At 39.7% G+C, this 11,273-nt stretch overlaps 2 protein-coding genes across 2 annotated transcripts; one reads left to right on the top strand and one right to left on the bottom strand.

Moving 5' to 3' along the window:
- Nucleotides 1-6,367: 6,367 nt before the first annotated feature.
- Nucleotides 6,368-9,021, top strand: LOC107380333 (zona pellucida-like domain-containing protein 1). Its single transcript, XM_015951525.3, has 11 exons — nt 6,368-6,389; nt 6,622-6,750; nt 6,859-7,085; nt 7,175-7,365; nt 7,446-7,518; nt 7,598-7,695; nt 8,023-8,106; nt 8,199-8,370; nt 8,468-8,567; nt 8,652-8,675; nt 8,794-9,021. Exons 2-11 carry the CDS (start codon nt 6,657-6,659, stop codon nt 8,883-8,885), a joined length of 1,155 nt encoding a protein of 384 aa, XP_015807011.2. The 5' UTR covers nt 6,368-6,389; nt 6,622-6,656; the 3' UTR covers nt 8,886-9,021.
- zgc:162608 (apolipoprotein A-IV) lies at nt 8,665-11,272 on the bottom strand. Its single transcript, XM_015951526.3, has 4 exons — nt 10,762-11,272; nt 10,598-10,654; nt 10,440-10,521; nt 8,665-10,341 (listed from the first exon to the last, which is right to left on the bottom strand). The coding sequence occupies exons 2-4, from the start codon at nt 10,644-10,646 to the stop codon at nt 9,483-9,485; spliced, it is 990 nt and encodes a 329-aa protein (XP_015807012.1). The 5' UTR covers nt 10,647-10,654; nt 10,762-11,272; the 3' UTR covers nt 8,665-9,482.
- Nucleotide 11,273: the final 1 nt, after the last annotated feature.

Raw genomic sequence — 11,273 nt, 5'->3', positions numbered from 1 at the left:
GAGTTCAGGGCTGCAGTGATGCTTATCAGACCATGCGCCCTCTGGTGGCAGCAAGATGAATCCATGGTAGAGGGATTTTACTCTTTAATTAAATTAAGTTATTAATATAAAATCAATATAAAATATAAAATACAGTTATTTAGTAATAACAAAATTTAACCAGCACAGACATACAGTTCATAATCAAACATGTCAGATATAAAATGATTAGTTATTATTGAATACCAATAAGTACCCAACTGCATCCAATGAACACACTCAGATTTTGATAGACATTGATTTTTTGTTTTAAAAGGTTCATATTTTGCTTTAAACATGAAAGGCATGGCTCACATGACATGATTTTCACAATAAATGCATAAACTGCTAAAAAATTACAAATAAAAGTATGGTAAATGTCTAGTCACAACAGCTGATTAATGTGGATACATTTGTTTAATCAGATGGATGATACTTTTAAATTACATGTAAAATATTGTAAATATGTGGTTTAAAGGGAAAATTTAATAACTACATATCAAATAACAAAAGAAGGTAGAAGAAACACATTTCCAAATAATTCTTATTCACAAGCTTTACTAATTTTCCAATAGAAAATGTATATTTGTTAAAGCAGTCCAACCTAAATACAGACCATATTCAACCTTGACTGTAATATTAGCAAAATATATATTTTCTGTAAGAATTGGCCACCTGTATGTTATACGCTTATTAATTTGAAAGACAACGCGACTAACTGTTTTACAGTGAAAATACATTAGATCAATTTCTTTGGCCAGAAAATTCCACTTGCAACTTCAGACTGGCAGCCACTCTGTTGGGACTTAGAAAAACTGCGCTGACATACTTGGCGCTGCATTCTGCTTCCAGCACGTTTCCTGCATGTTTTAGATCATGAACACAGCTGGTTTGTTTAATTCAGGATTCATTCCTGTAGACACTAAGGAAGGCTGGGGAGACATTTCAGCTGTAAGATTAAAGTGTTAAAAAGACAAACGCATAACAAGGAGAAAGTTTTTGCTTTTGGTTCTACAAACGGTCACTAGGGGGTGCTAAAAGCGAGCCAAAACGACCTTGTTCCTCTAAAATTAAGATTTTAATTGCGCTTTTATCAAACTAATGAGAGTAGTTGCTAACTCCTTGGCTGCATGGTGGCGCAGTTGTTAGCACTGTTGCCTCGCAGCACGAAGGTCGCAGGTTTGAAACTCAGCTGCGGCCTTTCTGCGTGGAGTTGCGTGTTCTCCCCATGCATGCGTGGGTTTCCTCCGGGTACTCCGGTTTCCCCCACAGATCACAACATGCCCTATAGGTTATAAATTGTAAGTCGCTTTGGGTAAAAGCGTCTGCCAAATAAACATAAACATAAACACAAAACTCCAAAATGTATCAGAGTTTTATTTTGAAATAATTTACAGGGAAGTGATTCTGCTAAACATTTACTGTACCTTTATAAATGTTGTGTCCTCTTTTCCTTCTCCTCTCCATCCCTCTTTTCCTATTAAATAAAAATTCCAAAAGTACAAAAAGAACGATTAGGATTTTTTTTAGAGTAATTGAGCTACAGAGGCTAAAATGTTCCCTACCTGGTTTACCAGAGCCTCTGTGTAGTTTCTACTTGTTGCCAGTGGAGTGTGCCAATTCCCTTCCTTGTTTGTATAAAGTCAATAAAAACATTGAGTCTGTAGCACTTTGTATTGTGTTTGTCACATTGACTCCATCCTATAAAGAAGAAAATAAGCAATTTGGAGAAGAGGACAGTTTTTAGGGCCATTCTCCCCATTCATTGCTTTGGATAAATTTTTAGGCCCTATGTCTTCAATTCCACTTATAAAAGCCTAAAGTTGTAGATAATGTAGCAAAAATTACAAAGTAACTTTCATTAACAGTTGTTAGTATATTTGTCTTTTGTTTGAATGATGTTAAGTCATGTTTTGTGTTCTTCCCCATTTCAGCAACAGATTAGTGAAAATAAATAGGCTACAAATGTTTTACACCGAACAGGTTTTCTCATCAGGGACAGCACAGTTAAATATTTGTAAGTGCAACATTATGTAACTAAAAATGGAAATAGTTTTCTGATATTTAAACAGATTTTTTATCCCACAGAATTGATTAAATCAGTGGTGCAACAACTGTCTTCCCCCTCAATAAATGCAATATTTAAGGATTTATTTTCAAACAAGCAATTGTGTTTTAAAAATAACACTTTTAAAAGCTTTGTCTTGCAGGCAGAACAAACAGTAGTTCCTCTGCAGCTTCTGAAGTTTTGGCATAACTAGTCCAAGAACATAATTAATCCAAGTGATGCACAATGTTCAGTCCCAGAGGTGTCATTAGTCACACTGGTTAGCGTGTTTGCTAGATGTGTGCCCACACAGTACAGTTTCTTCTCCTGACAAGCTTCTCAGCGTATCTTCTTTCTTTCAGATCCTAATCGGCTCCTCCCTGTCAAGTGGTGAGAAAACAAAATCTCTCTCTCTCTCTCTCTCTCTCTCTCTCTCTCTCTCTCTCTCTCTCTCTCTCTCTCTCTCTCTCTCTCTCTCTCTCTCTCTCTCTCTCCTTCCCACAGGTTGAGAATACTGTCAACATTTTGACAAACAAAAATCCCGGGTGACTAAATTAGGATAAAATGAATGGATAAAGTCAAATTTAGCAGACTAAGCTAAAAGTGATGTGATTGTCATTCCCTTGAGTTTAAAGTGAAATCCAAATGTTTAGAATAACCTCTTTGGTGCCGAATGGATACTGTCCCTTCCAGATCTCAACTTTCAGCCAACCATCACCTGCTCTGCATCCCCAAAAACAAATGTAAATCCTGCTGGGAACAGACATTTGCCTTTGCTGCTCCAAAGCTCTGGAATGCACTTCCCCTCTATGCGTTTGGCCTCCTCACTTGGAAGTTTTAAATCTAGCCTCAGAACACATTTCTTTTGGTCAATATTTTCGAAACTGTTTTCCTTTATATTGCTTCCTAGTTTTATACAGTAATCTTGTACCATGGCTACATCCTGTTTTAGTGCTTTAATATGTTTCACTGTTATTTTAGGCACCTGTTTTAATAGTCTTTATACTTTAGAGGGGAACTAGGCAGATTTGGCTTGCTTTTAGCACCCCCCAGTGTCCATTTGTAGAACCAAAAGCAAAATCTATCTACTCAAAGTGCGTTCGTATTTTTAACACCTTAGTCTAACAGCTGAAATGTTTCCAGCCTTCCTTAGTGTCTCTACATGAAAGAGTAATCACGAAACGAGACAAATCAGCTGTGTTCACATTCAAAACCATGCAAGAAATGTACTGGAACCAGACTGCAGCGCCAGGTATGTCAGCCCAACTTTTCTCAAGCCCCAACAGAACAGACGCCAGTCAGATGTTGCAAATGGAATATTGCATGATCTAGCCAGTTCTCAGCAGCCTCCCGGTTCGGCCGACCAGGTGAGCAAAGCACTTGGTACCATCCTCTCTTTTGACGTCAAGGTCAAAGCCTCTCTGCAATGCTTGCGAGTGGTACCAGATGTTACAACACCTCAGATGTGGAACGTCTAACTAGCAGGCCCTGGTAGCATCTCATGGCCGGTGATATCTGAAATCAAAGGGAGCTGACTCTTTGATATTCCAGGAGCCACCAAGACATCCCCAATCTGTTGCCTTTTCTTCGGACCGCTCAAGAGCTGTCATCCAACATGGGTATCGTAGACCTGCACATGGGCGTGATGGTTTTATGAATAATCTACAGCTTGTCAAACCATACAATCAGAGTGATTTTACAACCCAGACATCACAAGATCTCTCAGATACTTAACAAGGTTTAGCTACAAAACATCTAGTTTACATTCCATCATTTCATTCATAATTTGTCATGTATAATAATTAGTTTAGAAATACAGAATTAAATCCATGTTTAAAAACTATATTCTGACTGTCTGAATTGATATGAAGTGTGTGTTTCCCTAAATAGTCATGAGAATCTAAGGTAATATTAAATCAAATATTCAAATGCAAATCAGAGTGATAATTTATATTAATATGGAATATCACATTGTATTGATAATTTAATGATATGTATCAACACCCACCATGCTACATAAGGAAGAGTCTGAACAAGTTAGTTCACAAAGCTAGCTTAGTTCTTATGTGTGAAAGGAAGGTGCTGGGGAACATGACCTCCATCTCAAAAAACCCTCTCACCCACTGTGGACACCATGGACAACTCCATCAGAGGCAGACTGAGACATCCCAGATGGAAAACAGAATGCTACCGTAGGTTATTAATCCCCTCTGCAGTAAGAGTGTTTAACTCCTCAGATTAACTGGTATTGGCATTATCATTCAAGGATTATGGAGGCCACTGCAATTTTAGGAGTCTTAAGTGCAGCAGAGATGTTTCTGTAACCTTAGCCAGATCTGTGCCTTGCCACGATTCTGTCTCTGAGCTCTTCAGGTAGTTCCTTTGGCCTCATGACTCATTTGCTCTGACCTGCACTGTGAGCTGTAAGGTCTTATATAGACAGGTGTGTGGCCTTCCTAATCAAGTCCAGTCAATATAATCAAACACAGCTGGACTCCAGTGAAGGTGTAAGACCATCTTAAGGATGATGAGAAACAACAGAAAGCACCTGAGTTAAATATATGAGTATCACAGCTAATTGTCTGAATTCTTAGGAGGACCATGTGTTGTTTCGCTTTTTCTTTTTGATAACTCTGCAGAAATTTCTAAAATTATGTGTTTTTTCATCCTAAACATCAATATGGAGTGCTGTGTGTGCGCTAATGAGAAAAAAAAAGAATTTAGTTGATTTTTGCAAACAGCTGCAATATAACAAAAAGTGGAAACTAGATGGGGGTCTAAATACTTTCTGAACCCACCGTAATTATCAAAAATTGTTTAATTGCATTTAAAATAAATGTAAACTGTCATGTGCAACAAAAATATTTTTCTCAAGCCTTTACATGAAATAATTTTTTAAAAATAACAATAAAATAATCACCTGGATAAATTGATGTCAATTCATGCCACCCCTGAACTGTTTAAGATGAATCAGTCAGTGTTTTTTTAAAAAAAAAAAAAAGCAGTAATCACCAAAGCTGAGATGAAATCTTTATGAGATGTGAGGTTCTGTGGCGATTCTGAACCAACTAGTCTCCGACTCTGATTAACAGCTTTGCTGCTGATTTCATGAAGTTGTTTCTCTCTTAATGACTCTGCTATCCAAATTGGTGGTTTAATGTTGTTTTGGGGGGTAAATGAAGACAAAAACTGAGTAATTGTTGGTTTTCTGCTAAAATACATTTCTAATAAAGCATGCAGGGCCACTGAGTGGTCATTTCTCTAACTTCAACACTTTTAGACGTAAAGGTTTCTGGGTTTCAAAACTTTTACTGTTAAATACGACTCATCTCCATCCAGTTTTTAAATGATTCTGCTATCCTCAAATATTTTAAACAGTGAGTCTATTTTCATGGATGCTATTTTTAGTATCAACATCAATAATCAACACGTTGCACAGTGATCAAGCACTGTTCCCAACAAGCGTCTACCTGGAGGTAAAATCAGGTGTGGCTGAGGAAACTCCAAGAGAGTGACGCATTTTTGGATAAAGTGACAAATGTCTCCTCTCACTTGGCACGGCCCCTTTGGCACAATCATTATTCTAAATGTCTGATGAACAATAGAGGTTCACAGTTGAGCTGTAACCCTTGTGGCCTGCAGGAAGTTAGAATACCTGCTCTGCAGCTCTGTGAACACAACATGAGAAAAGTTTGACAAGCAGGTAAAGGAAACAAAGGTTGGGTGAGCTTGCTTGTGGTTACTGTGATCACTTTACGTGGTTTACTCTCCAGACACGAATCACTGTTTTAATATGAAGAAACCACAAAAATACTTTTACTGTTGTTTGGAGATTTGCAGAACTTTTATTTAGCATTTTGCAATTAAAGTTATTTCATGGAGAACTAAACTATTTGAAACATGTTTCTGCAATGGCCTATTTAGTATGTTGGACATTTTTGTTTCCATGCACAAAATGTTTTCGCTCATGCACACTGTCTCATGTGCTTCCACCCAGCCAGTTAATACAGCTAAAGAGTACATCTGTAACACTGTGCTCATACAAAGCCTTTTCAATAGAAAGAAGCCATCATCTAAGAATGATGGTTTAGTGTTTAGGTCTGGGTGCAAGCATTAAGCACATACAAGTACATTTGTGTGAGTGTGTGCATTCTGTGTGTGTGTGTGTGTGTGTGTGTGTGTGTGTGTGCGTGTGTACTAGTACACACTTATTCTAAGGGAGGGCTCATGATTCACACTGCCATGGTTTTAGGTGTCCTACCCACTATAAAAGTCATATTACTCACCCAACTGTGTGACAAACACCAACTCAGATACCAGCGAGGTAAGACCCTCCTTATCGGGATTCTCAGTTTAATTTAAGTAAGAAAATGTTAATAAGCTACATGATGAGTTCAATTTCATTCAGGAAAAGCAAACAGAACTCTGAAAAGACTAGAGCTGCATCTCATTGACTTTTCTGTATTAGATAAAAGAAAAAGTAAAAATCTAAACGTTTTTGATAATGCGTTTGATTGAACTTAAGAGTTGAAGTTCTGCCTTCTTCTTATCGACAGGGATAACTGAAGTGAGGGAGCCTTCATCTGAAAGAATGTCTCTCTCTCTTTGTCTCCCCCTGTTGGCGGTGCTCCTGCAGCCCGCTCTTTGTCTTTACAACTGCTCCTCTGTGTACAACAGGAACCCAGGTTGGTTAACTGAGAATTGTTTGGAGTCAAACGCAGACTTTTTATCCAATTCCAAGAAATAATTTTGCAACTTTATCATTTAGATAAAAATATTTTGCCATTTTTTAGACAATTCTGATATGACAGTAGGCTGTGGCACCACTATAATAACCGTAGACGTCAACGCGTGCACGGCTCAGTGGGCAGGCTTCAACGCCTCAGAACTGGTGCTCGGCGGGAACCACGACCACACGGACTGCCTGGGTTCTATCGACACCAGTTTGGACCCTCCAGTCGTCCGTTTCCACCTTCCTGTTAACAGCAGTCAAGATAATCCCTGTCACCAGTCTCTGCAGGTCAGAAACGACTGTATATCTGGGGAGATCAAACAGCACGTATTTGAAGAATTAATAATGTGAAACTTTCTGTGTCCGTTGCTGCTCAGATTGTGGACGAAGCCCCGGATCCCACGGGTCCCTTCAGTAATTTTCTAAGTATCCAGTCAGTTGTAATCACAGGGTACATTCAAACGCTCCAATCAGACGTAGGGATCATCAGCTACTCCACAGACCTCTACTACCAGTTCTCCTGCCGCTACCCCCTGGAATATCTCCTCAACAACACAAGGATTGCTGCGTGAGTAGTTGTTCTTTACAAAACTCTACTGAGCATCATGTTAATTTTATTAACTCCATTTTTTTCCTGTAACTTTTCAGCTCCTCCATCTCAGTGGCGACCACCACTAATAATGGAACCTTCATTAACGCGCTAAGAATGAGCATTTTTAACGTAGGAACAAACTAAATCTGGTTAAATCTGAACAAAAATCTAAACCAAGCCTTTACATGTGTTTTGTTTTGTTTTCTAGGACTCTGACTATAAGTATCCATTAGTCATGCCTTCGAAAGGAATCGAGCTGCGGACGAAGGTCTATGTGGCGGTGAAGACTGTTAATCTGACAGGAAAGTGAGTAAATCTCATTACTTTTATCTTCATTTAAAACCTCAGCCAGCACACACTGGTAGGCCCCATGAAGAATATACCTGTATATGAATATACCTGTATATGGGCAAGCCCATGGTGGCCCAACAGGAGTTTGCCAACAAAGATTTGAATTGTGGGCAAAAATCTTCCTGGGCTAACCCCAATGGGGCCTCCATGGAAACTGTGGACAAACCCTTCTGGGACCCATACAGCTTGCCCATACTTGTTCCACATGGAGCCCACCTACGTGTGCTGGCTGGGAACAGACGTGATAACAGGTTTACATTTACTCTACACACCTGTTTCCAGTTTCTACGTGCTGCTGGATCGCTGCTTTGCAACTCCCTCTCCTTATAACAGTTCCCAGACTGTAGCGTACACTTTCTTCACTGGGTAAGGCACTCCTCATCAGTTGTGCAACCTTATTGTAACATTTATTTAATGTTGGAAAGTCCATCCGTATATATTTTGGCTCTCCGCCGCAGATGCACAGTAGACACAAAGACAGCTGTGACACTGAACGGCCTTTCCGCCACCGCTGAGTTCAACTTTGAAGCCTTCCGCTTCGTTCAAGACAGAGCCCAGGAGATATCCACCATCTACCTGCACTGCATGCTGAGACTCTGTGAGCCCAGCTCGTGCCAACAGCTGACGTCTGTAAGCTAATGAGTTAAAAGGAAATCACACTCTTTAAAGATCCTTACTGCTTTTTGACATTGTTGTGATTTACAAACTCCAACTGCATGTTTTTCAGGTTTGTAAAAACAAAAGAAAAAGGTCTTTGACTCCTTTTGGAGAACAAAGCAGTGACACGGCCACGATCTCAGTCGGACCTCTTTACACTGCCGCAGAAGGTTGGTTTTTTGTTAATTTTATTATCACGCATATTTATTCACTAAGCATGATGAGTAATACCTTATCCTTTTGTTTCATTAAAGCCACATCTGTCACAAGTGTACACAGTGAGTTTTTATTTATTCATTTATGTTTAATCTCTTTAAAATCTCCAAATGCACGTTGACATCCTGAAGGATCAGACTTATTTTTCACTAATTTCTGCTTTTTTTAATTTTTATTTAGGCAGTAACTTGGCATCAAGCACGGATAAATTTACCATCACAGGCCTGCTGGTCGGGGTGGTGTCTGCAAGGCTGGTGATTGGTTTTCCCTGAAGAAAAGTATTACTGGGGGAGATGATCACTTGACTGAATGGTTAATGCTGCTTTTGCAAATTTTCTCTAAATATCAAAGAACATTTTCTCAGCAATAACTCCCCACAATCAATCAATGGAGTAATATTCAATCAACGGGATCTTATTTTTTTCTATATTGCTGCTTTTTGGGGTTCTGTAATGAAGAAAGACGGTGAGACTGAAATGTAATAGCATAAAGTAATCTGTTACTTGTATTTTCTGCAATTTTGTACACAGATGTTTGTTTTTTACACTGGGCAAAATCAAACATGGAGTGTCTTTTCTCTAATACATATATTACCAACAGTTGGTTTTCACACTCTAAACTGGCCCAAAAATATACAAAAGTTAAAATTAAATACATTTCTACTGTTTTTGCATTCATATGAACACCTTTTACTTCCAAAGTAACTCTTTTTACATTGGTTTCTCACTAATTCACACAAAATATGGAAAATAATAAATCCTCTCAACTCATTCATCCAGAAATATTTACAACCAGGGTGTTTCACTATGGAACAAACAAGCTAGGAGATATGTTCAGTGGTTAAAGTAAGAGGGAAGTGCATGTTTAGATCACTGCACAGAGTGCATAATGTCCTGAATCAGAGCAGAAAGTCTAATTGAGAAGTCCTCCTGCAAAGAGCCAGCTTGTGTGGACATAGATGGAGGCTGATATTGAGGGGAGGCCCCCAGGACTTCCTCTTCCACCCCGATAAACAGCCTCTCCATCCGGGCCTGGAGCACTTGGCTCTGCAGCGCTGCGTTTTGGCAGAACTGTTCCACGCTGCCTGCCACTTCAGCCTTGAGGGGCTGAGTGGATTCTAGCAGAGCTGCAAACTGTGCTTTCAGAGCCCCCACCCGGGCCTGCGCCTCCTCTTTCAGTGAACTCACTTCTTGTCCCAACTTGGTGCTCACTGCCTGCCAGATCTTTGAGTTATTTTCCTCCTCATCCTCATCCTCAAAGGTTCCAGCCCGTTTCAGGTTTTTGGCTTTGTTTATGGCCATGGTGTGAAAGTCAGCGATGATGTTGGCCGTCTGGAGGCTGCTGTGGTCCAGAGTTTGACGAATCCAGTGAAAAGCTTCTTGATAGAGAGCTGAACCTGCCTCTGTCTGACCCTCGGCTGCCTCCAGGCTCTGCAGGAAGACACTCAGCTGGCTGCACAGATCCTGAGTGTTGCTGCTGAGGGAAGTCTGGAGCTGCTGTGTGAGGGGTGTCAGGCGCTCCTTCATACTGGCCAATGTGGCGCTGAGATTGGCCGGAGATGGGGACAGCCTCTCCCACAGTTCAGCCAGCTCCTGGCTCAGACGCACACGCAGGCGCTCTGACTCCATGAAGAGTTTGCGTTGCATCTCTGCTGCCACAGGATTCTTGGTGTCATCGTCTTGTTGGTGGTAAAGACCACTGCTGTCAATGGCGCTCTTGTAAATCCTACTGTAGGAAGACACATGCAAAACTATTAGACTACAAAGATGTTCTATACGTGTTCATTTAAAATTTCAGATTTAATATTTGCAGTTTGGTCGACTTACTGCACATCTTTTGAGAGGTCTTTCTTTTCGTGAATCTGGTTATAATCTGAGCCAACCCAAGCTGCCTCCTGCAGAGGATATGCTACAGGAAAAACAAGAATATATAAGAAAACGATGCAGGACTATTGTCTGTAAAATTACAGTTTTAGGAGAAATACCTAAAGTTTGTGAGAGAGACATGATGAAGATCACAACTTTTAGATTCATTTTGATCTCTGTGGAAAGACAAATGAGGAAAAAAAAGTTCAGAATTTCACACAAAAACACAAAAACCCAGGAATCAAATCTGAAAACTTGCTAAAAAAATCCTGCTTTCTCTTACACAGAAGTAGTGGAAAAAGCCAGCGGGTGAAGGAGCAGATTTCTGTCAAAAGTCTGAGGGTCTGTGGAGTCACTTCTCATCTCGTCTGACTTATAAAGATCCTCCTTATCAGAGAGGCTGCCCAACCTCTGCCTGCGTCAATAATCAACACGTGGAAGGTCACGCTGATGATTTCTATCGCCGCACAACACATACTGGAAAAAAAGTTGATTTATGGCAACATATTTCACCAGATAATCATGGTAAACTTAATTTTGAAGACTGATCAGGGGATTATTTTAAGGAGGTACATCAATGCTGCTCAGTTATAAACAGAAAATAAACATTATATATAGGCTCCAGAAAAGGCAAGCATAGATACCATGCTTTTATCATCGCAACGCCTCATAAGAGTGTTCAATAAGATAAATCAGTCATTTAGATTTTTTATTGCAAGTAACATATATAAAAGGGACTTAAATTTCTAACTGTGCCCCTAAAAAGTTTAAGTTTCTGGTTTGCAGGAACGTGCT

The sequence above is a fragment of the Nothobranchius furzeri genome, chromosome 13 (genome assembly GCF_043380555.1).
Source record: "Nothobranchius furzeri strain GRZ-AD chromosome 13, NfurGRZ-RIMD1, whole genome shotgun sequence".
Taxonomy (NCBI): Eukaryota; Metazoa; Chordata; class Actinopteri; order Cyprinodontiformes; family Nothobranchiidae; genus Nothobranchius; species Nothobranchius furzeri.
The sequence above is the reverse complement of the archived record's forward strand: the minus strand, read 5'-3'. Positions and strand labels throughout refer to the sequence as shown.

Coding starts and splice junctions, on each gene's coding strand:
- zgc:162608 (XM_015951526.3), bottom strand. CDS start 10,646: ATGAATCTAAAAGTTGTGATCTTCATCATGTCTCTCTCACAAACTTTA. Junction 10,522..10,597: donor GTCTCTCTCACAAACTTTAG/GTATTTCTCCTA, acceptor TTTTTCCTGTAG/CATATCCTCTGCAGGAGGCA. Junction 10,342..10,439: donor GACCTCTCAAAAGATGTGCA/GTAAGTCGACCA, acceptor GTCTTCCTACAG/TAGGATTTACAAGAGCGCCA.
- LOC107380333 (XM_015951525.3), top strand. CDS start 6,657: ATGTCTCTCTCTCTTTGTCTCCCCCTGTTGGCGGTGCTCCTGCAGCCC. Junction 6,751..6,858: donor TGTGTACAACAGGAACCCAG/GTTGGTTAACTG, acceptor GCCATTTTTTAG/ACAATTCTGATATGACAGTA. Junction 8,568..8,651: donor TCTTTACACTGCCGCAGAAG/GTTGGTTTTTTG, acceptor GTTTCATTAAAG/CCACATCTGTCACAAGTGTA.